We start from the raw sequence: 25,042 nt of genomic DNA, 5'->3' as shown, positions 1-25,042 counted from the left end.
GCATGATCCCACACCAGGGGCCAAGGCTGGTTCCTGGGGCAGGGAGGGAGCTGTCTCTCACCAAGAACCAAGTGGCCATACAGGGTGCTTTGCCTTGTACTCCTTCTGTAGTGGTGGCTTCAAACCTGTTTGGTAGAATCACATCCAGCAAAAGCATGAATAAAAAAATATGTATATGTGCTAAGGAGACACATTTCCCTAGGCTGGCTTCTGGGTACACTTACAGCCACTCAGAAAAACCTAGGAGTTCTTCAGCTGCTCTTACAATGTCAGCAATATTGAAAGTAGAGTTGCATGGAAGAACAAAACACCCCTCCCCTGCACAAAAGGCAGGATTGTGTAGATTCAGCATCTCCCTGCTGACAGTTCTTCCTGTGTTTGCCACTCTCAGGGTGCACCTTGCAGGGCTTCCCAGGTGCCTGGCTATGTGTGCCTCAGTCCTCCAGCTCAGCCCAGGGCTTTGCAGGCTGGGCTGTGCTGGGGCACCTGCACAACTCCAGGGGTTTCACTGGTGCCTGTGAACAACTGATATGATAGCAAAGCAAAGAAAGGAGAATTTTTTAAATCCTCTCATCATAAAACTATCAGACAGCATTCAGCAGAGTGGAAATCCCTGCTCTGATAAGCCTTGGCCCTGGAAGGCAAGGGATGCAAAGTTCAGGATGGAGCTTCTCTAACGGGATGCCCTGCAGTCCCTCACACTTGGCTCTCACTGCTGTAACTCACCTGTGGTGCTGCACATCCTTGTCAGAAAAAGAGCATCAAACCAAATTGAGCTGCAAGTGATTCACACCCACCCAAAGGCTTTCCCTTAGCTGGAAAAAGACTGCAATTCAGTGAAACACTAATTCCAGAAATCCCTGGTGCACAATCCTGAACATGGGTGTGTTGTTGTGCATACAAGGAACTGTAAATGCTGTATAAGAGCACATTTGTTAACACAGTTTATTGGCACACTTATTGGCAAAGCATACATAAAATACAGTTGTATTATATAACACACTGACTCACTGTGTCTTTACATGATGAGTTGAACATATTAATATGTAAATGAAAAAAAATTAGTTTCTTTTATAAAGTTTCACATAAATACACCGGAATAAAAAACAAAACAAAACGAAAAAGTAAAACAAAAAAATGAGGCTTTACAAAAATATTATACAAGAAATATACTATGAAAAGAAATAACAACAAAGCCAACTCAGATACAATAATGAAAACACAAAAGTTTTAGATTTATTAAGCTGCCCACAAAGTTAATGGATTACATGGCTTTAAAATATCTGGATCGACAGCAATTTTACAAAGCATAAACTCTCATAGGACTGGGTGTCTTTTTCCACATAAAAATATTTCTCATGTCTTTGATGAAAAAAAGACATTTCTTGTTTCAGTATTTTTATTAAATGATGGATAGAGTATCTACTGGCATCAGCTAAATGTAAATTAAAAATGCTGGATCCATTGAATGATTAACTGATGAAAGAAAAGTTAAAGACTGAACAAAAGTTACTTTAATTTACTTTTCTTTAAAAGCTGATCTTTTTCTGAAACAAGAAATTTCAGGTGCAAGTTGAAAAGCAGAAAATATATTACAATTGTAAAAAGTTTTACATAGTTATGTTAATGAGATCCTGAGCACTGATGACTTGTTAAAATATGGCCATTGTTTGATGAGGAAAAAAACAACCCCTTCCAATAAAATGCACTGTCAGAAATTTGCCATGAGATGCTGTTTAATTTTCAATTATTTTAATTGAGGTCAGTGCCAGTATCTAGTTGTATGACAATACTTCCAAGGAATGTATATGGAAGCTTATACAAGAGTTTTCCCTAACGAAAAAAGTTGTATAGCTTTAGTTTAGAAATAGATACTGTATCATTTGAAAGGTGTTTCTTTTAAATTTTATTTTGAAGAATGCTGTGAAACAGTAATTAATAACCCACTGAGGTACATTGCAGTGGGCACTGCTGCAGAATAACCTATTGGGAAGCTTGTGGTGTAGGGTTTTCAGATTTAGTCTCCTGGTTAGCAGCAGGTTTGCTGTTCCATGGGCTGTTATTTCCCAGTGCAGGTGAATTGTTGAAATCTTCTTCATCATCCATGCCATTTGCTGCATCATACTGTGTATTCTCTAATCTAGTGATAAGCCTTTCGTCTTCATCCCCAAATTCGCCTCCCATCAGAGTTGGTTCTCCTACCACCATCACATCCTGTGAACAGCACCCAATATTTGTTATATGGAAACCTTGAGAGAGAAAAAATCAACTTAAAAAAATTATGTTAGAGAATTCGCATCTCTTTTACTTTGTGACATTTGAACAACAGTTAAAAGTTCCCATATAGTAGGAACAAGGAGAGAGGCTTACACTTTATTTCTAATTTAATTAAAAATTATAACACATCTCTATAGCCGCATGCTCATGGCTCTGGATCTCAGATACCCCAGAACTGAAAAGCAGGTAGGCTGAAAAATATGCCTGATTTTAAGCAAATAAACAGGCTATGAAACTGCCTTTAAACTTCTCCTTAAAATATTTAGCCTTTATCCAGTAAATCTTTCCTGAGCCATTTTCTTTGGAAAGGCACCAGGGTGTATCTCAGTAGGAACTTGGTGATATGCGTATTTTAAAAGTAGTTTAAAAGAAACCACATTTCTTATCCTCAGACTTCTCAAACGTGGAGCACAGCACTCTAATAAAGATGGTAACTCTCTTATCCATAGCCAGCCAAGCCCTTTTGCGCATCCAATATACTTGACATTCTGCTACTTAATTATGGTAATTAATTTAGGTAAAGTTTTCGATAAAAACAATGTTCACACTGATTTGACAATTTGCATAGCTAATTAAGTCATTAGCAAAAACCTGCTGATTGCCAACAAGCCCTGAATTTACCATCTGTTATTTCATGGTGCCTGTCACCTAACTCCATGTAGGCAACCCTGCCGCCAATCTGTGCAGTAAGAGGACCAATCTGTCCAGCTGGTACCGTAAAAGCAAGATGAAGAGTGCTAATTATAATTACACTGATGAAGCTAGTACTCATCAGAAACTAAAGCATGCAAGAAAGAAAGAATTCATCTAATCACTGCTTTAAGTACAAATTGTCCTTCCATGAAAACAAGTAAACCGCCTACTGTACTCCAGTGCATCACAGATTTGCTGCAAAAAAACCTAAGCAGCATGGGATAGAAAGGTGCAAACTTGAGATTGGAAAGCAAAGGTGCAAAGCCAGAGAGCTCTCTTGTTCTCTCTGTTCAAGGGAGAATCAGGCTGCTGTGCTAACAGCTAAAGAAATGTGGGATGCATCTTTTCATGCAGCTCAGGTGTCAGGGCACCAGGTAGTGCTTGGTAGAAGTGCAGTAATTCCAGATGTATAGCTTTGTTCCTGCTGATTTAACAAGCCCTTCCAAGAATTCTGGTGAACAATGGATTCATTTTTTTAAAGGATCGTGTTCCTCCTTATGAATGTTAATAGCAAACAGAAGACAAATGTTTGCATTTAATAAGGTTTCTTTTTAATCAGATATCTACCTCCTTCACCACAAAACAATATAAATTATTGCTTGCCAGTGTTTACACTATTTCTTGATATCCCTCAGCAAAGGCTGGCATGTTACAAAAGAATGTTTGTGTCACATTTTCAGCCTGTGCTATGTAAAAATTGTGAGTATATGAAAATTTTTACATTATTTCTTCTTCACTTTGTCTGTTTTGTTACTCCATATATCCATGAAATATTTGGTTAAAAAAACCTCACACACAGCTTTGTGACATAGTTTAAAAGACAAAGGTGTTGATAAGCAAAAGTTTATTCTAATTTATCCCATCCCTCTAAAGAACAGGCAATGTGTGGTGTGCCCTGCTGGACCAGACCTGATCCCGTTGCATGGAGAGCATTAATGACCAAGGAGACCTGGCAGAGGACAGCGAGCTGCGTGTGAGTGTGCAGGGTTACAGGGCAGGCAAAAAGGACCCCAGGGGCTGAAACACAGGATCACACACCGAGGTGGCAACAGCTCCTTTGACTTTGGCATTCTCAAGGGCAGGCCTCAAGCTCTCTCTGCTGCCAGACCAGCAAGAGGTCAGCACCTCGGATGGGACTCAGACAAGCACATCCAAAGTCACTGTGGGGCTGCAGCAGCTGGCTGGGGAGGCAGGGAGAGAGTTAAATATGTGTTACATCCACCAAATGATGGGGAGGGGAAATGTGCTCAACAGCTGCAAGTGCTGAAAGGAAGACAATCACTCTAGGCCAATCTGAGGAGATGTAGACTAGGGTGCTAAGATGGCATTAACATAAACAAAAGTGTAATCCCCACTCCTAAAACAATATTCCTGTTCCTGATAATGGCAGGCTGAGGATTAACCATCCCATGGGAACAGTGCTAGTTTTACTGCTCAGGTCACCTAACACTAGGCTGGGAAAAAATCTCAATCTGTGGTAGGAAACATTCGTGCATCAGTGGGGAGATGTTCAATGACCTTGTGAGTATTTCCACCTCTGATTTCTCAGGTTCATTTCAAATATTATTCCTTTCATATCATGACTCCCACTGAGAGAACAGTTTGCACTTGTATTTCCCTCTATGCTATTGAGTCCTTCTCTCTCTCTCTCTGGGAATTGAACTACAATTATATTGAGGTTAGTGGAGGTTTCCCTCGCTCTATTTAAAAGATAGATATCACAGCATTCGTCAGGACATCTGAAAAAAATTCTTGACAATCTTGCCACTTACAGTTATATCAGGCAAAAATAGTGTCTCAGGAAGCGCACATGCTGTTTCCTCCCCAGAGGATTCTGCTCCTCAGACTGAAAGCTGAAGACCCCACCAAGTGCACCCCATTGAACCTCCACTCACTAGATCCCGTGCAATGACCACCAACCTCTGAGGAGGACTGGAAGTGACTCCTTTTAGAGCCCCTCAATGCTTCTCCTTAAATTGGCCAGTGGGGGTCACTGCTGTTGAATGACACAAGGCTCCATCCCTCCCAGGGTTGAGGCTGCAGCTCTGGAGTGCTCCTAGCTCCTGCTCATGGAGTGAGAAGCAGAATCCAAGAATTAAACCCTAGTCTCTTGCATGGCAGCACACACTGCTATGGCCTAGTTATGGTAGCACATATTTGACTAAATTAGTTTAAAAAAGATTTAGAATGTAGTCACTCAATCTTATTAATTTACTCTGTGATTAGAAACAACATTTTTGGTCAAGGAATGTCTCATGATAGTAAAATATGGCTGTAGTGAAGCACTGTAAATAAAGCAGTGGTCGTTTTACATTATGTGATAGAAATGTAGTATTTTATAATATAACCACAAAAGAAGCTTTCATGTATATCATACCTTTCATCCTGTAATAACCCTAGTTGCCATCCAAACTTAAATTGATGCACATAAACTATATAAACAGAGATCACTTCACACAACACTCAAATGCAAGCACTTCTATTTAACAGACTGGTCATTTCTAGGTTTTATCTTTTTTTTTTATACCAAGCCTCAAAATTTAGCTCTGCCCTGCCCAGTTAAGTGACTAAACTTTTTAACTTGGGACCACCCTATGGCTAAACAATGTCCTGGCGAAGTTTAGAGGTAAAAAAATCTGTTGGGCAATGTAAAATTCCCCATCCCCTTGCCTTCCATCTTTGCTGCTGTTAATGCGTAGCCTCGCTCAGTGTGTCACAGTGGTCAGTTTGTAGTCCTGTTACAGTGATCAGTTTGTGGCTCTGTTACAGTGGTCAGACTGTAGTCCTGTTACAGTGATCAGATTGTGGCTCTGTTACAGTGGTCAGACTGTAGCTCTGTTACAGTGGTCAGACTGTAGTTCTATTACAGTGGTCAGTTTGTATCTCTGTTACAGTGGTCAGTTTGTAGTCCTGTTACAGTGGTCAGTTTTTAGTCCTGTTACAGTGATCAGATTGTAGTCCTATTACAGTGGTCAGATTGTAGCTCTGTTACAGTGGTCAGTTTGTAGCTCTGTTACAGTGGTCAGTTTGTATCTCTGTTACAGTGGTCAGTTTGTAGTCCTGTTACAGTGGTCAGTTTGTAGCTCTGTTACAGTGGTCAGATTGTAGTCCTGTTACAGTGGTCAGTTTGTAGTTCTGTTACAGTGATCAGACTGTAGCTCTGTTACAGTGGTCAGTTTGTATCTCTGTTACAGTGGTCAGATTGTAGCTCTGTTACAGTGGTCAGTTTGTATCTCTGTTACAGTGGTCAGTTTGTAGCTCTGTTACTGTGGTCAGTTTGTAGCTCTGTTACAGTGGTCAGTTTGTAGTCCTGTTGCAGTGATCAGATTGTAGTCCTGTTACAGTGGTCAGACTGTAGTCCTGTTACAGTGGTCAGTTTGTAGCTCTGTTACAGTGGTCAGATTGTAGCTCTGCTGTCACAGCCCCCAGAAGTAGACAAACAGTGCTTCTCAAGCCTAAGGTAATTAAAAATGCCTGGCACTCTCAAGTGTATCATTCAAGCACATCTCATGCTCCAAGGACTGAAAGCTGCACTAGTTTTAGCAGCTGGCATACCTCTAAGTACTAAGTCAAAGGAAGAAGGGTTTCTCCTCCTGCTTTCCTTCTTATGGAATTGTGTTAGTGGTAATTATTTTAATAATTGACTTTTTAGCTCCTTGGCACAAAAATTATTATTGACTGAGAGCCCCACTGCTGCCCACAGCCATAATGGTCACTGCTTCCATGAGAAAAACATCAGACTGACTGGTATTGAAATGATCTTTAGAAACAGAACTGACTTAATTAGGTTTCAGAGTAAACACTTTCTAGAGAAAAATCTTTCACATCTCATCATAATTCTCACTGTTAACTTGACATTCTGTTCTTGTTTGGAATGTTTTTCCTAAAGCACAAAAACTGGAAACCAAGTTATTCTCTCTCAACTCTTTACTACTAAATCTTAGACTGATTTGCATGGTTTTGAGACATGAGATAATTTCTGACACTAATCTCTGGCCCTGGCACTGTAGCTCTGGTTCTACAACATCCATTACAAACCTCCTAAACCTTCCCTGTTTCTGAAACACATATGAGACTGCATTGCTCCCTTCCACATTAGCAGGTTTATTTATGGATTTGGTTTCTGAATTTACAGAGAGCTACAAAGAGAAAGAGATTATTGAGGTACGTAACTTGCTTAAAGAGTGTAAGGAGGTTCTACTTTAGACTCTGGATGTAACAAAGAATGTTTCATTTACTCAGTGGCATGTAGTGATGCTTTAGTCTTTCCAACACATGGTATTTCACTGGGTTTATGGTTACAGCACTACACTCAATGGGATCTTCATTAGTAAATGAAGCAAAATCCACCTATTAATTTCTGTGGTGATGACTGGGAGCAGCATAGAGCAATGGTTCTTAGAGTTTGTGAGAGTTGTGGATTGCTATCAAGTTTCAAAAATATGAAAATAGATCAATATGCCCTTTTAAAATTAAACTTAACAGAGAGTGATATTTAAGTGAAAATAGCTGGATGAACCCCTTCTGATGACCTTGCTTATACCTGTAATTCACAGATCTCAATATACAAATCACTGCTCTACAATACAAGGGTTTGGGCTTTCGGGAAAGTTTTATTTGAAACAGAAGAATATGAAAAATGCTAAGGAATATGATTTTAGTCAGTGAGAAGGCTTGAAAACTGAGCAAAGATTTGGGAAATTATTGCAGCTAGCTTCAAACACTAGAGGAAATTATTAGTACTGTGTAAGTGGTAAGACAATGACACACCCAAATTAGGTAACTAATTTCTTTAAAATGATAGGAAGGCCAACATCAGAAAGGCAGGTTTTCTATGAACCTTGCAGAATGACTCTTGCTCATCTTTGCTCTTTGTCTAGAGGAAATTGGTAACTCCAGTTTCTGCCCAATAAGCCTTCCAAAGATCAGATGTGATTGAGAATATGAACAGATCCAAGTTTAACTTACTGGCATCTGCTGAGACTAAGGCAGCTGAGAGGACTACACTTTCTGGGTCCCTGTCTTGTCTGTTTCTTTTATGCACTAAAACCAGGCAATTTACCTATGGGGAGCACTGGCAGTACTGAGCCTGCACCCAGGAGAGCCTGAGAACAGGAAATTTCTGGTGAGAAAAACGTTTTTGGATTTGCGCTGACTTTAGCAGCACTTAGTTCTACTTCCGCCACACTACACTGTGTTACCTCAGCACCTACAGGATTTGGGTCAAAAGCATCACTGGACAAGCAATGAGCCAAACTAAGAATGAGTTGTGTGGTGCAATCATGTGGCCCACTGGCTAACTGCATTTGTATTAAGAATGTAGGAAATATGTAGTACATAGAAAAGGTATTAAACAAGGGACTTGGGCCAGAAGAGTCATGTTGACAAGAGATCCTGAGGGGATCCTGAGGGTCTGCAATCAGTAGCCTGAGAATGAACTGAATCACAGAAACTACTGTTCATTCCACCATCACAAGAGAAAATGGGTACATAGAGTGCAGGTGACTGTCAAAAGGACAAAAAATTGTATTTTATTTACCACAGTTGAGAAAGCATCAACATAGTTAGAGATAGGAGGATGGACTGAGAGTGAACATTTTCAGATTCCTGATGAAAGGGAAGGTACCCACCCACTAGCAGAGACCCTTCAGATGCTGTTATGGGTTGTCATTAGAGATGTATCAGTATGTGGCAGCACTGTGGAAATGCTAATAAATTTAAGGCAACACAAGGAGTACAAATGATACTGATCGATTAGGCTTCAACAACTTCAGGATGCAGTGCCAATCTGACCCATGCATGGAAACACAATCACATCATTTCACCTTCTGAGCTTGGCTCTCTATTGTCTGCACTGTCTGTGCCTGGACAACTGATCAGAAAATAATGCAGGTGGAGGAAATGGCACAACCTTCTCCATCTACTAGTGGAAGAACGTCTATCTGGCAAGTAACATTCCCTCATTAATCAAGGTTTGTCCAATGTATTTATCTGAAGAGCTGGAAGGGGCTGTGGGGAAAATGACAAAACTCTGAAGTTTCAAGATTTTCCATAGCTGATGGTGCTTCTGTTATCTGGACACTATCCTGAACATGGGACATTTACCTCTCTAGGCATGAAGACCTCATTAAAGAAACAGAAGTTAATGGTGTGAGTGAGAAATGGGGATGAGGTGTGTGGTAAGTTCACATATTTGCCAGACTGCATGCAGCATTAATGTAGGAGCAAAATGGAATAATTACTAATGTCCTAAACCAAGAAACATCACATAGAATAGAGGCTAAAAACCACTATTTAATCAGGATTAATTTAATATCAAAGTTAAAACAGAAGCATAAAAGAGACAGGAAATTTGATGTGATTATGATGGAGAGACTGACTTTGCTGGCAGGAAAGAAATCATTGGAGAAAAAGTTGGAATACAGGACTTCATATTAATCCAGGGTTGATATAGATATGAGCTCATTGTGGGGTTCTCCAGAGAGGAGAATGAGAAAAATGGAACTGAAACTAGCTCTGGTTATTTGAGTCATCTGGATAGACGATGCAGTGATTTCATTCCTCTTCTCTAATAAAGAGAGGGGAAATGCTTTTAACACTGAAAGTGAATGATTTCAGTAGGGTGGGGTTTTTTTCTACTGATCAGAAAAGTCCCATTCACAGAAAGCTGTACAGCCAAATGAATATTTCAGTGAATTGAAAACTGCCAAATTGTGTTCAAGGATCTCTTGTCTTCTATTGCATGTGAGGGAAACCAAACATTAACTACTAAATGATACACTTTAAAGTACAGTTATGGGAAAGAAACAGAAAGCAAGTTCCTGCTACCTGCAGCTATCTTCAGAAAGCAATGGCAACAAGGTCCACTTCAAAGAATGCATAATTTTGAAGAAGCGTGGGATAACATCTCTTTATTAAACTGAAAAGCGTTGAATAGTTTTACACCAAAATATCCTCCTGCTAAAATTATTTTGAGTTGTCTACTCTACAGGGTGGCCAAACCATCAATTCCATCTGGTTTGCTGTCTTTGCTGTGGGGAAGATGGGAAGAGCTGTTAGTATGTCAAATTGAACAGCTAAGCATTTTCCCCTTTGCAGATGGAAAGGAGAAGTGTCCTAAAAATGGAACCTGATCCTCCATACAAAAGAGTTTGGACCATTTTGCTACACTGGTACAGAAAGCAAAGAATATTGAAAACCATTGAGTATGCAACATCCTGAAAGTAAAAGAAGGCTAAAACCCCATCCCTCATACCATAATAAACTTCACCAATATGTCTCAGATGCTCAACTATCATCTCCATCACAAGAGCAGCCTTGACTGCTTCATCTGTCAGGAGCAGCCTTCAGCTCCTGAAGTCACTTTCACTATCAGTGGGAGTGACAGGTAACTATCAGAGGGCTCAACCACATTCAAACATTCAAGTACACACAGCTACCACTGAATGCCACAAAAGTCCTCTCTCCAGGGAGGAGCAGGCTGAAGAGAGGCAGGGGGTCACATTCTGGTCCTGCTGAACTCTGAGCAGGATGTAGCTGACAGAAAATGTCTACTGTCTTTTAAAGTTGGAGACAGCAGGGAACTAGCTGGTTGCTTGGTTTTGCACTTCATTGCAGTTTTTTCTTAAATATGGTTGAATATTGATCCAAAGGTTTTCCTGGCAGATAGCATCAGTGGGGCAGAGTGGTGCCTGCCACCAGGAGATCAGGTAGTCAGCCTTCTGACTGCTTTGTGCTGCCAGAAAAACACAGAGATGCCTATATTAGGGAAAGAATCTGACTCTGGGGATGCAAGCCAATTTTAATATGACAAGGAGGAAATATGAGTTTAATGTACTGAAGCCCAAAGCTGTAAACTAGTGGATTGCTAAATCAGCTGCTAAACAAAAATCTTCATTTCATTTCACTGGTGTTAGTCTACTCCTCTTTTTAAAATCTGGATATTCAAGCTTCCCAGGAAGTGTCTGCTTTGTGCTAGCAAAACGCCTATATTCTTTGTCAGGTTTCAGAGGACACCCACCCCTTCCTATCTGCTGATCAAAAATCCAATAAAATACCTGCATATAATTTCCAGGATATGACTTTATGGTTCCTATAATATCAAATTAATTTCCCAAGCTTTAAAATGCGTAAGCTATCTCCTTATTGACTAAGGCACACTTTGTCACGATTTGGGGTCTGAATACCCCTGTATTGTGACTAAGGCAGTAAATGTGACATTATTGAAGAGCTGATACAGTTGTTGCTCTGGAAATAACTTGGTGTCCCCCTATACAATTAGGATGTCAAGAGTTTCAGCTAGTAGGGTGGATAAGCTGAGTAACACATTCCAGGGGATCTACCCTCTGCAAGGGGAGTGATTGGACAAAGAGATAAAATCTGCAGGTAAGTTAAATCATAACCTGTTCCTGTTCAGCATCTGAACCTGGTAAGGTACTAACACAGAGAGACCAGCAGCTTCCTCAGGTACAGCTCTCCTGCACCACTGGAACACATCCTTGCTTAGCACCTGGCAGGTGAAGTCTGCAAGGCTCATGCTATGTCTAAAAACACGAGGCCTGAGCGGAGTCCCACCACTACTGAAGGGACTCCCCCTGACAAAAAGGGGAACTGGCCCAGGCCTTTAAAAAAATCACATCTGATCCTCAGGACACTTCTGTTTGAGGGTCCTGCATTAAAGCTGCACTGCGGAACAGCTTCTTCCCACCTCTCCACTAATTCCCCACTTCGACAGCACACTGTGCAAGATTGCCTTTGGCATGTGATAGTTTGGCTCAAGAATGCACCTTCTTTACAATGTATGGAAAGAATTAAAGCACCATAAGTGATTCAGGCCTAAAAGGAAAGTGAGACTTACAGGTACCTGACTTGATAGACTCAGGTTTGCAGCAGCTGACTTTTTCTTGCTGTTGGTACTATTTGCGTTGTTCCCAGCACTGCTGTTGGAAGTGCTGCTGGTAGAGTTTTTCCTTTTCCTCCGTTTGGTTGTTGGTTGTCTTGTGGGTTCTGCTGCAATAAAATGATAAGAAGGAAAGCAAATGGCAGATACTGTTAAGCAAGAACTAAAATGATCCATAAGAAGTGGTGCTGAAATACTTTTTCAATTAGTTTTGAATTGCTAAGTTTAATAGCAGCAGTTGTGTTAGATTTAACATACAAACCGTAGAATGATATTTGGACTCAAACCAATGGAATCTGCTTTCAATTTTTTCTGATGGATTAACAAAACTTATTTTCCCTGCATTGTCAATAAAGGTATTCAAAAGACTTTTACTGATGGGAGTATCATGATAATGATCATGATGGTCAAAGTGACTATGGAACTTGCTGAAGGTCACACAGCAAGAAACGGTGCTAAATGAAATGCAGGTCCTACTGTGATGGAGGGAGCAGCCTCAAACTCTACCCTACTGCTGCCATCCATACAGCAAGCAACAAGCAAAATGGTATTGCCCTGCAAGCCTGCAACCCTCAGACTGAATCAGGACAATCACAGAGCTTTGCTTAAACTGGCAAAGCACAGCGGGACAATTGTTCTTCTCAAAATTTGGCCTGGGCACCCATGTGAAAACTCTAAGATATAAAAATCTTTATAATCTGAAAAAAGAGAGAATTATTATTTTGAAGTGTAAGAAGAATGAGATTAGGTCTAGACCTGTACATAACTTAATATTAGTCTCAAAGATAATTAATTATGAATTGTAGCTGTAATTTCAGAGTCACACCAGGAAGCAGGATTACACAAACAATGAATTCTAATGGAGCCAGTAGGCATTTTGCATTCCATCTACACATATTTTTGTACTAAATTATATCCTAGTCATAGTGAAGCCATCTCAGTGTGCACATCTATAAATCAGTTGTGCCAGACTGAAATCATAAAATATCAGAATAATTTTCAGGTTTGCTTCGGGAACATTGTTAGTTTTTATTACTTTCCTTTATAAGTAAGCTTTCCCATTGCTTCTCTATTAATTTTATTAAAAAATAAGTAGAATTTTGGAAGTGAAACATACCTGGTGGGGCCACCATTCTCTGCCATTTTTGAAATAAGCAAGTCTTCAAGCAGTCTCGAGGACTTAGATTGTAAGTTTTATGTCTTGACATCAGTTCCTGCATTGGCTCCAGTATAACACACAACTAGAAGAAAAAAACAGAATAGAACAATTTCATCCAAGCAAAGCCTCCATTGATCAGTATTTACATAGCTGGAAATTATATTTTTGGATTTCTTTTACTCTTGCTAATGGAGCATGCCTTATACAGTTCAGTTTAACCTGCACTTGGATTGCAAAATAAAAACTCTGAATTAGGAAAACTTCTTCTTGCTATTTATTATCCTAGGTAATTTATGGATATATCAGATAAACTTCAACTCTAGTCTTCCAGGCTACAGAGATTTCAGAAGAGTAGAAAATGTTCATGCTTCATTGCCAAAGCTACGAAGATTGATAAATAATAAATGCCCATAGTTGATTAGCATTCACATACAGCAAAACAGGTTCTTCTGACCTACTGCACACCACAATGAGAACTTATAAATGATCTTTTATTTTGATATTTCATGCAAAATAATTCAGGTAATTTTGGGCTTTTTTTGTTATATGAGGACTATACACTCTCTTCTTATCATATGAATGACCCATATAGGAAAAAAAGAGAAGCACTTTATTTTTCTTGTCTGCTTGAATGCTGAATATATAGGATATAGATTTCTGAAAATATGGAATTTCAAACTTCTTTTTTTAAATAGAGTCTTATATATTTTCTACCTGTTCACTTAATAATTAAATATTGTTCACTGCTTTCTACTCCTGTTAGCACAGCAGATCCAGTAGAAAGAACACCATGCTGCTTTCTAGTCTCTCCTGTTTATACACACAGAATCATTTCCAGTCATTTAAACCTCACTCAAAGCCATAGAAGGCTACAAAATTGCACATCTGTGACTGAGGGCTTACTCTTGTTTGCCAGAGCCTTGGTTTTTAGGCATCCTAAACGAGGACAAAAATTCCAGGCTGACCTACAGGTGCTACCTGAAATTTGCAGAGCTGGCATATAGGAGGAAATGGCTCCTTACTTGCAAACTGAGCACATATGATAAGGAAGTAGCTGGCACAGAATAAGCATGGAGCCTGCATGCCATTTTTACTCACTTTTCAAAGCAGAGCTGCATTTTGAAGCAGGGGCAGGTTTGGCTTTTTTTACCAACAGAAGTAGGGCAACAAGTTGATCAAATTATTGGAAGTTAGAATGGCAACTGAAGAAAGGTGTAATTTAAGCCAACTCTTGTTTTGAATTCTTATTTCCTTAATTATTTCCTTAATTTTAGGAAGTTTTGCTGAAGGAGTGTCCTGGATTTTCTTTAGCAGGAGATGTTTTCCCTTTGTTCTTTGACAAATATATAAGACAGGAGACAAATTCTTCTCTCTGGGCTGCAGAGCTGAGCAATGCTTGCTCCATTCTCCCTAAGTGCACCCTTCTCTCATTCACATAAATGGAGACACAATGTATGCAGGGAAAATAGTTGAAAGGGTGAGGACTGCCATGAGGAATGAGTCTAATTCAGCATTTAAATATTACTGTGTATTGGCACTGCTGTTTGATGAGCCTTCCATTAACAGCAGTTAAAACAGAGATAACATAAAGCAGCAGGGAGAATGAAGAGCTTGACTATGAGAAATTATTTTTTTCCAACTGCAGAAATTGAATCTGCAGTTGGCTCATTGATGTTTTTCTTACATAGTTTTTACATATTTTTTGTAAATGAATATTTGCAAGATAATCTAATAGAGAGCTACTATCACAAAGTACACTCTGGGTTTGGATTTTCGTCTAGTTCAATATTCAACAAAAATTAAGATCATCAGGTCCTAAAATATATGCAGGATCCAGTTTATGCTGTGAAAAAGGTGTTGTATTTTGAGTTGATATTTAATTTATTCTGAAACCTGCAGGTGCTTGCTCAGGTTTTGTGTGTTTGTGTATGTGAGTGAGAAAGAGATTTGTGATTGTAATGGACACCATCGTTTTGTCTCTCAAAAGTCTGGGTTTCTGGCATGGCTGGCTAAATTTCCTCATTATGAGCTGACAGCAGCTAGCAGGAAAAAATACTTGTGATAATTCTGAGCAAACTAGTTACCCTGGGCAGAGCACTAGACTCACACAGCTCTACTGCTGCTGGGACTAAAAATACAGAAATATATATGTAGGTTCTTCTAACATTTCCTTAAGGACAGTTTATTCATTATATACTTACTCTTCCCTAGATATTTATTATTGGCAACAAAGAGAACGTTTCTTTATCATCTTGGCAAAGATGTTTGCTATTGTGCTCTAACCATAATGTGCACTGAGAACTATGCTGTCCCCACTGTCTGTGGATATCTTGACTGCTAATCCTGTATATAACCTCTTTCACTTCACTCACAAGATTAAAATGGAATACAGACCCAATGTGTAGAAATGCTTGACTGATCTCACTTGCATAGAGAAAACCATATGGGCATTGAGGGACCTACTCTAGGACATGGGAAAGTCTCAGCTTCTGAATACTTGGGAGCTGTACCCACTCACATGAATTCTTCTTCTGGTTTTTGGAGAATTCACAACCATTTTCTTCCTCTAAAATTGTAAGGTCGCCTTTGGATACTTGAGTAATAGCAGGGCATTGAATTCTATAGTTTTAAATGTACCTACCTGATGTGAATTTGGCATAAGTGTAAAATTAACTGGATTAAAAATGATTGATATCAAATTTCACAGTCCTTTTTGGTGATCTTTGAGACCTACTTGAAATCTAAAGTAACTCAAACCCAAATCCTTGAAAGAGGAAATGATTATGCTCCAATTATCTTAAGTCCAAGGAACTTGTCATTGACAATCAGTAACTTGGTTGTTTTTTTTTTTTTTTTCAAAAAAAAGCCAGTTTAAAAATGTAGGGACAAGATGCATTTAAAAGCTTGATTGGCCAACACCACCTGATGTTTTTAAACAATGGTGAGCAGATAACTGGCAGGCTGGGTTGACAGAGTGAGTTCTTAAAACAGAGCTAATGAAATGTTTTATTCTCCTGCATTCATTGGCTTATAGAAGCCTGAGGCTTAAACTGTCTATTCCCCACAGATCATCTAGTCTCCCTCTGTGAGATTTCTTCACAACATCCATTTTAACATTTTTTCAGGCACTGGATAATACCAAAATGTACAAGTTTTTACTACAGTACTATATTAATAATATTTGGAACACCAACAAAACCAATCTCTTTTACAAGCAGTTTCTTCACAGCTTGAAATCAGTCACCCAAGAAAATAGCCTAAAGACTTCAAGAATTTAGTGCGGTGACGATGTATGATTACAGAAATACTTTCTACATTCCTAGGAATACAGAACCTTTAATGGCAATGCTTGACAAGAGAGATATTTCTGAGTTCCACACTTAGGCAACACTAGAGTTGGGATCCATATGGCTGTGCACAGGTGTCTAGTGCAGCTGAAATGCCCTAGATGATGCTGGGTCTGATCCACCAGATCGCTCTTGCTGTCCCAGAAGGACACAAAGCTCCTTGTGGATGTCACAGGCACTAGAATGTGCCTTAATCGTGTGTGCAGTTGAACAAAGCCTAAAGTTCGAAGAAAAAATTATGTTTGTTTTAGCTTTTAAAATGTATTTGGAAAAATGTGTATCATAATGGATTATGTACTTTCCCTCTGTGGTACTAAAACTCACTGAAAGAACTCCACATTATGCTTAGTAACCCAATACTATTAGAATTAGTTTCTAGCCATCTTATCTGAGCTTGTTGTGATGGTGTCTGACCATTGCTCAGAACCACTGCTGTTTCACTGTCAGAGCTGTGAGGTGGAGCCAGCTCTAGGGATGAGCACAGTGCTTCACTCTGGGAGGTCACTGGCATGAGCAGCCTGTGTTTGTGGGTGTCCAGTACACACTGCGACCCATGCACATGGTTTGGAACTATACACACTAGCAGTGACTTTCCTGGAGCTCCATATGGATCCTATGGACAATTCATCAGTTAGAGGGCTTGGATCCAACTTGACAAAGTGGTAATGCTATATCCTTGGGGCTGAGGGAATGAAAATAGGGAACATAATAATGTTTGGGGGGTGTTTTGGGTTGTTTGGTTGTTGCTTTTTTTTATTATTCTTTTTTTTTTTTTTTAATGATTTTTTTTGAGGAGAAAACTAGCATTTACAGGTCTCAAAACCCAGTGTTTTTCAAGAATGGAGTTATATGAGGAGATAGTGGTGGCACTGCAGACAGAGTTAAAGGGTTCTGAGAATATGGATCCACACATAATTTCCTGTAATACCTCAGATATCAGCAGAGCCCAAACTAGCCTTCATCAGTAAGGGGTCATATTCAGCTCTGAGATCAGTCCAGTCACACCAAGAATAGTTTTACCCTTACGATTTTTGTTCTAATGCTGGGTTTTTATTCCACTCCGAGAACAGATACTCCTTCTGGAAGCAGTGAGTATTACCAAGAAGCACGGATGCGACAGCTCTCTTTTACCTGTCGCATTCCACAGTCTCATGCGCTATATTTCCAGTTTCAGCGGCGATGCCCGTCCTGCAGAAGCCGCCCTGCTGCGGGAGGGTTTTTGCCGGGCGGGAAGCGGCGCTGCCGGCGCGGAGCTGCAGGGGGCAGAGCTGCCCCGGCCAAGGCGCTCCGCTCCTCCGCGCCGGCAGCACAAAGGAGCGGCAGCGCTCCGCTTCCCGGGGCTTTCTGCGTTCCAAAGAGAAACCGGCGAGCCTCCGGGCTTGCCGTATTGAGCTGGTGACACTACAGAATCACCCAGGCAGTTTCTTTAAATCAGGAAACATATCTGGTCAGTAAGCCAGGTGGCCAACAAGTCCCACGGTCTACCAAAACAAGCAAGTTTTAGCTATCTTCCTATGGCTGCCTATTTTGTCTGAATACATAAAAGTTTCACTAAGTACAATTTAAAAAATGGAAATGGCTAAAATTTTTCATGTAGATGACACTTAAGAATGTAAATGTATAATGTAACATCATTTTTTTCTGAATGAGCCAGCAAGGAACCAGGCAGCAATGAGAGTGTTCCCTGAAGTTCTACTAAAATGTAGTTTTAACTCTTTGATGCTTGGAACATCTCTTGGTCAAATGCCTGTATTAATCACTTGAAAATTATAGGAACTGTTGCATATTCAGGGCTCATGTTGATTTACAGCCCTTCCTAAAAGTGACAAAACCCCCATTTGAATGGGAGGATTAATCATTAGCTAATATTCAGGTAGGATGTTGACAGTGAAGGTATACCTGGAATACAATGTGCAGTCTTGAAGAGGTTCAGTGTTCTTTTAGAGCTCATTTTTTATCCTCCACAAAGACTCTGAGTTATCAACCAGCAAATCTAAACAAAACAACATTTTATTTCTGTGCTGAAATGCAGTCTTCCCTCTGCACACCCTCTATGTGCTCTAGAGAAAACAACTCCAGTTCATGCTGCTAGAGAAATTCTGGCCCCAGGGCATTTCCCTGAGAAAGGTCCCATTTCTTCAGAGGGGCAGGATTGCTGCAAAGAACTGAAATGTCTCTGCACATCCACATCCACTGTTTTATGCCCATCCACAGGTACACATTTCCAGATGTCCACAATATGTTACTGACACACCTGCAGTGAGGCAGGGGACACACTAGGGATGTTTTTTCTTGTAAAAGAGCTATACTTGGAAGTTTGTCTTCCTTGAGTGGTTTCAAAACCCTGTATGAGTTCCCTGGACCCCCAGCAGCATGGCACTGAAACAGGAAAGCATTGCTGCAGTCCTCAATACAGTTCATTTTTGGAGTTAGAAACAGAGAAAGCTTATGGCTGATTTTAAATTTCTCTGCTCATGCTTGTTTTTCAGAATTAATGTAAGTTTCATTCCCCTGCAGAACAGAGGGAGGAATGAAAATTTCCTAGGAACATATTGCTGCTTCTTTCACTGGCCGGCTTGCAATTCACTGCTCAAAATAGCATGTGTTTTTTAAGGATCACATGTGAATACAGAACACTTTCCTCTTAAAAACCATCTTTGTTTTCCACTAAAAACATGAAGATATAAATGAGAAATGTTTTGGGGTTTTTACAAACTGAAAGAAATTAGGTGTTTTTTTACATACTTGTTTTCTAAGGGGGGAATGCTTTGGCTTTGTTTTAAACTGTTGCCCAGTATGTCAAGTCAAATACAAGTCTCTTCCATCAGTACATTTCAGTGGATCAGCTATATCCATGGTCCTTCCCTGCAAGGTAAACTTTAAGCCAAAAGAAGAGGTTTTGAGATTGCCATCACTCAATTTACTATTCTTGCTACCTGCTTTTCCTTTTTGAAGAGCCACTGTGCACTCCTGCTGAGATGTGGAACTAATAAATGTTCATTGTACATCCCATGTAGTGACATATATGGAATAAATAAATGTTCAGCTTTGACAGTAGTTAGTCTAGCAAGCAGCCAATACAGTAACTGCTTCAACTTAAATTATAAACCCAGTTATTTTAACCTGAGTATTCAAAATCCAGTCTGCACAGGGTCATTTATTTTAGTGAAACCTTAGATGATCTTTGGGACAGAATGAAAAGCCAGCTCTTAACCTCAATAGCTTAAGTAGTCCAATACCACAGAGTAATCCCTAGCTTGTTTACTGTGACTAGTTCTCTCCATATTTCCAATTCCTTCTGTGCCAAAGATTTTTTAAATTGGCTGTGTATAAACAGACTGAAGTCCTTGGGTTTGCTACATAGGTAGGAAACAATAGGAGTTTTGAAATCTACAAGGAGGTGGAAACTGCTTGGAATTATGGTATAGGCACGCTTACTGTATTTACTCCTAAATTAAAGACATTTGATTTAAACAGATAGTAATGAAAAGGTTTTAAAGCTGTTACTAAAAATACTTTCTTTAGGCTTTGACTTAAAATCTCATTGACATGAATGGAATCACACCTCTGAAAGAAATTGCTTTAGACTAGCTCAGGGCTCAGCAAGACAGCACTGCATCAGGTTGAACTTGGCTCATATTTTAAGTACATCTCCAAAACCATATGGAATGGATATTTTGTGTTAGCTTTAAAAAATACAGGATGAGTTTCTGCAGCACAATACCACAGCAAAAGCAGATTCTGGGACAAATTCCATAACCTGAGATTTACAGGGTCTAGGATATACTTAATAACCACCACTCAGCATGGGAGAAGGTTCCATGTTTTGTGACACCATGCTGAGTCAAGAAACATTTGTACTTGCAATCACCTAAGAAGCTAGGAATTAGAATTTCTAGCTTAACACATGCAATATTAGCGATCATTTGCATCTACAGCTTATTATTTGTAAAATGACAGAGATATATGCATATTTTACAAAATATTGAGCCCCTTGTTCTAAAGAGATTCCTATCATAACTAGATAGGAGGTAAAATACTAAGCCAGGAATAATTTGGCAATATACAGGTATGCACATAAAAACAACAATTTCATGCACCTATCTACAAGTCCCTTGAGGACTACTGATATATATTTAAATGGTTCTCACACATTGACACTTGAAAATATGGCTGTTTTGCCTGCTGCACATCATATAAAATGTCATTAATTTCATTGATAACTTGATTATTTAGGAAACAATCCTGCCACAAGGCTACTGGCATTCACTGTTCCTTTTGTGTGTGCTGCCAGCCCTGGAGGATGCAGTGGGATGACACACAACTGCTGAAGCTCCATGCTGGATTCACTAGCAAATACTCAGCACTCAGCAATGTTTATTCACCCTATGCTCTGCCCTGCATGCCAGTCTAGGACTCTCCAGTTTCTCACTAACACCCAGAGGTAGCGAATGATTTCTCAATAATGCAGTATTCAGCTGCTCAATTGCTCCCAAGCTACATAGCTCATCATGTTTTTACACTGTTCTGTATCTGCAGCCATTTCAATTCCCAGCAACAGTGATAATGGAAAGAAGCAGCATTCATTTCAGGTAAGACTAAGCTTGAAAAACATGGTTTTTCAGGCAAATAACTATGAGTGGATATGAAACATATCTTAAAACAGCACAGACATCACCACCACTGCAGCTAATTCCAGTTAGAGTGTTGCACCCTAATTTAATCTCTTTCCCACCCTCCCCCCACTTTTTACTTTCTTTTCTTTTTCCTTCCCTTCCCTTCCCTTCCCTTCCCTTCCCTTCCCTTCCCTTCCCTTCCCTTCCCTTCCCTTCCCTTCCCTTCCCTTCCCTTCCCTTCCCTTCCCTTCCCTTCCCTTCCCTTCCCTTCCCTTCCCTTCCCTTCCCTTCCCTTCCCTTCCCTTCCCTTCCCTTCCCTTCCCTTCCCTTCCCTTCCCTTCCCTTCCCTTCCCTTCCCTTCCCTTCCCTTCCCTTCCCTTCCCTTCCCTTCCCTTCCTTTTTTTTCTTTTCTTTTTTCTTTTCTTCCTTTCTTTTCCCCCTCCTTAACACACCAGCTAGATAACAACTTCCACCAGTGTCCTCTCCTCCATGCACTCTGGAGCAATTCAGGTGACTATGGAAACTTCCTAAGGAAACTTTGTTAGATCTTGTGGCTATTCATTCTGCCTTTCCTTTGGTGGCACCATGACAGCATCAAAACTGTTCACCTGGTCAGCAGGGAGCCCAACCTCCTTTACAGTTCAGAAAGTGTCTGCCTCCCTCCTTGCATCCCTGCAAGGACTGCAGGTTCCTCACTCCCTGCAGTGTGCCCAGGCTGGCAGAAGGGCTCTGCCTTTAAGAGTCCCAGAACCATCCCTGTCAATGTCCCTGCTCCTGCAGAGCTGCTGCTGAAGTGCAGATAGCTGAGCCCATTCTTCCCTGAAAAGGACCTAATTTGAGGGCCTACTTAGCATCATATCATATTAAACTGAGCATTTCTTACAGTGGAGATGATCGGTTTAGTGACATCTTCAGTTTGTAAGTAATGAGTGGTGTGAAGCACCTTCAAGGTGCCACAGAATGAATGTTGAGCTGGACAGATGTGCTCTCTTTCCTTGTCCAAGGGGAAGCTGAGTGCATTTGTGGAGATGACTTTGACATATACCTTATTTAGTTATCACTTTAGTCAGTATGCTCATCATTACAGCATGTGCTGGAAGGAATTCTGTTTCAGAATATTCTTAAGCATTAAAAAAATGTTTTACATTGCTGTAACTATTTGATAACCCCCTTCCCTCAAACTCTGAAAGGTTTTTCCTTGTGATTTTGCTTAATCTTTTTATTTAAGATCCATTGTTTAGAAAGGGCTTAGAAAGGAGGTCCACTGTTTGTAGTTTTGCTTCTCTTTGAAGTTTTTAAAAATTATTTCTATTATTTATATTTTTTTGATTCTGTGCAAGAACTTTACAACTTTAAACTCTTCCTGTCATTACCCAGACATCAAAAGAATGTCCTCTCAGCAAATGTTTTTTTTCCTATTCACCTCCTGTACAATGGGGAGATGTTGTGAAAACCTCTTTCTTCAACAGCATCACACACAAGTCTTATGGACTTTTAATTTTGTTTCCACCAGCTGGGCTCACAGTTCTTCCTACACCAAAGTGAACAGTGAAGGTTATCTGCTTCCTTTCCCTTCCCTTGATGACAAATCAAAGTAAGGGCACTTGGTTTTAATAACATAAGTAAATATTCCTGGAATCCCAATGGCAGGGGCAAACTGCATCCAGTTGCTGTATGTATTTTCAGCTAATGAAAATTTGGATGAGTCTCATCTTCCTCCTGATTGGCTTAGTTCTGAGGACCACGGAAATCTACAATCTGAATCTTCCAAGTCTTGTTTAAAATTGTCTAAATCTTCTTTATTGTGCAATTTGGCCTCATCCAAACTGTTCAGATCAGTGTTTTCTTCAATGAGGACAAGCTACTTGAGCCTTTTCCTTCAGCAGTGGTCCTAGTTGCAATAAAGGACTAACACATCAAATAACAAGTCTGTATCATAAAGAAAAGCCTTGGACAGCCCATCATATTTTGTGATTATTCTCTCACAATTATCTGTATAGTCAGTGATCAATAGGAAAGATTTGTGTCTTACACATCTCAGATAAGAATTAAGCTCTTAAATGATTTTAAGAGAGAGCAATAAAATTTATCTTTGTAATTTAATTCAACATTAGTGTTAAATTACATTGCAAAGTGCATCATGTTGACTGCATGATATGATCTTTTATACTGCACTCTATTGCAGTGAGTATCAATTTCAGAGAGCTTGTCAGGACAAAATTAAATTTTAATGTAATTGGAGCAGATTCATTAATTTCAGTCTATACTAGATTTGGATGGAGTTCCACTGTTAGGTAAGGTTTAAGGCTGGTCTGTAGTAATTAAGAGGAGGAATTAAGCACTTTGCACCAAATTTTTTTACTTAAGCCTTGTCCTGTGAACTAATACCTCTTTTTTTAAGTCCAATTATGGGTTATGAATTGACAGAGAAACACAGTAGCTATTGTTTTATCTCACTGTGTTTCAGTGGCCTGGTGCAAAGCACATGGCATTTGAAAGTTTCTTAATTTCATTTTCTCTAGATAGCTCAAAAATCATACAGCTTACAATTTGTTCTCATTTCAATATTATTGCCTTGGCTTCTAACACGATCACCAATTTTATTTCTTACACAGTACCAAGATAAGAACAAAACAAGGGTGACTTTGGAGACTGTCATGCACTTAAGAGAGGTTTATTGCTCTCTTCTTCTTTGCCAGGCACAGATATTTAATAACCAGAATTCCTTAATAGTGCACCATCCCAGCCAGCCCAAGCAGTATCTGTCGGAAGCAGCATGGGAAAGGTCCATTTCCTTGTTTGCCATCTCCCACCACTACCACGTGCGAGGTTGCTGCATGACATTTCCTTCCTTTCTATTTCTCCAAAGGCAAACAAGCTCCTATTCAGCAGTTCTGAGTCAAATCCTAACACCTGATATTTCTGATATGCAAACTGTTAGCTTTTTCTGTTTGTGCAACAATGAGACCTTATCAGTTTTGCCACTTTTCATTTTGACTATGAAATGCATCCACTATCACTCTTCACCTGTGTCCCTGGCAGCTGCCTTAGGTTCAGATGGAATCCAGTATGTTGTTTGTCTTGTTCAAACTACTGTTGATTCAAAACAAATCACAGCATTATAAAAAAGATCAAGAGTGTAAGAACTGCATTTGAATGCTGACAATTTTTAGTGTGCAGCTGTATTACAGCTTGGAAATAAGTTTGGAAATGTTTTTGTGGTGGTCTGCAGACAGCAAACGCTGACTAAAAGTTACTGAAAGCAGAACAATAGGAGAAGCTATGCATGGCCAAAATGCAAGTCCAAAAATTTAGTGGTGAGGTTGAAGTTTTTCATCTGCATAAAATTTTTGTGGCTGCCTCAAAACACATGCCACAAACGAAGACAGTCTCTATACTGGAAAACAAAACATCACATTCACCTTTGATTTTACAAATTCTCTTCCATACATTGTTTTATTTTCAGGTTTTCTTGTACAAGAAATCATCTCTCCTTCATACAAAAGATACACATAAAGATTCATACAGACTGAGGCAATACAACAACTGTGATTCATCCTTCAGACTAACGTGTACATAGCAACTCTAATTTTATTTACAACCATGAAAAAAGAAAGCTTTTTCCAGAATATAACCAGCTAGCTCTTCTGTGTCATGAATCTCTTCCCCCATCCATATAAAATCCTCTTGTTTCTATACTGCAGCTCAAGCACAAATGCAGTGTTTTTCACATAACCAGTTCTATTTTTAGCCTGAATTGTAGGAAGTCTGCAGCATTAATAAATGGAAGAGGAGTACAGAAGTACACTGCATGGTAATGTGCCAGTGCAAAAGCTACCTTGGCCTTTAGCCAGTGAACTGTGGTTAGATGTTAGAGCAATGAAAGTAAAAACACTACTTGTAATAGAATGATTAATAAGCTGACAAACTTCCATGCATTTATTTCATACTTTTTGAATGCCAACCTTATTAATACCAATATATTTTCTTTTTATTAATGATATCTCTCAGCCTGAAGCATAGAGAAGATAGATATATCTCTATATATATC

At 39.6% G+C, this 25,042-nt stretch overlaps 1 protein-coding gene across 9 annotated transcripts in view; it reads right to left on the bottom strand.

Annotated features, from left to right (window-relative positions):
- Positions 1-921: 921 nt before the first annotated feature.
- The window catches only part of LDB2 (LIM domain binding 2), a 213,513-nt gene continuing 189,392 nt past the window's right edge, over positions 922-25,042 (bottom strand). Inside the window, exons 6-9 of one of the 9 annotated variants that reach the window (XM_036382182.2) lie at positions 12,987-13,110; positions 11,828-11,976; positions 4,891-5,033; positions 2,102-2,214 (exon numbers count right to left, since the gene is read on the bottom strand). In XM_036382182.2, coding sequence (XP_036238075.1) covers positions 4,929-5,033; positions 11,828-11,976; positions 12,987-13,110 — 378 coding nt within the window. In that variant the 3' untranslated portion in view covers positions 2,102-2,214; positions 4,891-4,928. Of the gene's footprint in view, positions 2,250-4,890; positions 5,034-11,827; positions 11,980-12,986; positions 13,111-25,042 lie in introns of all 9 variants that reach the window. The other 8 variants (XM_036382181.2, XM_036382183.2, XM_036382180.2 and 5 more) reach the window with 8 other exon arrangements.

This window comes from Molothrus ater, chromosome 4 (assembly GCF_012460135.2).
Source record: "Molothrus ater isolate BHLD 08-10-18 breed brown headed cowbird chromosome 4, BPBGC_Mater_1.1, whole genome shotgun sequence".
Classification (NCBI taxonomy): Eukaryota; Metazoa; Chordata; class Aves; order Passeriformes; family Icteridae; genus Molothrus; species Molothrus ater.
The sequence above is the reverse complement of the archived record's forward strand: the minus strand, read 5'-3'. Positions and strand labels throughout refer to the sequence as shown.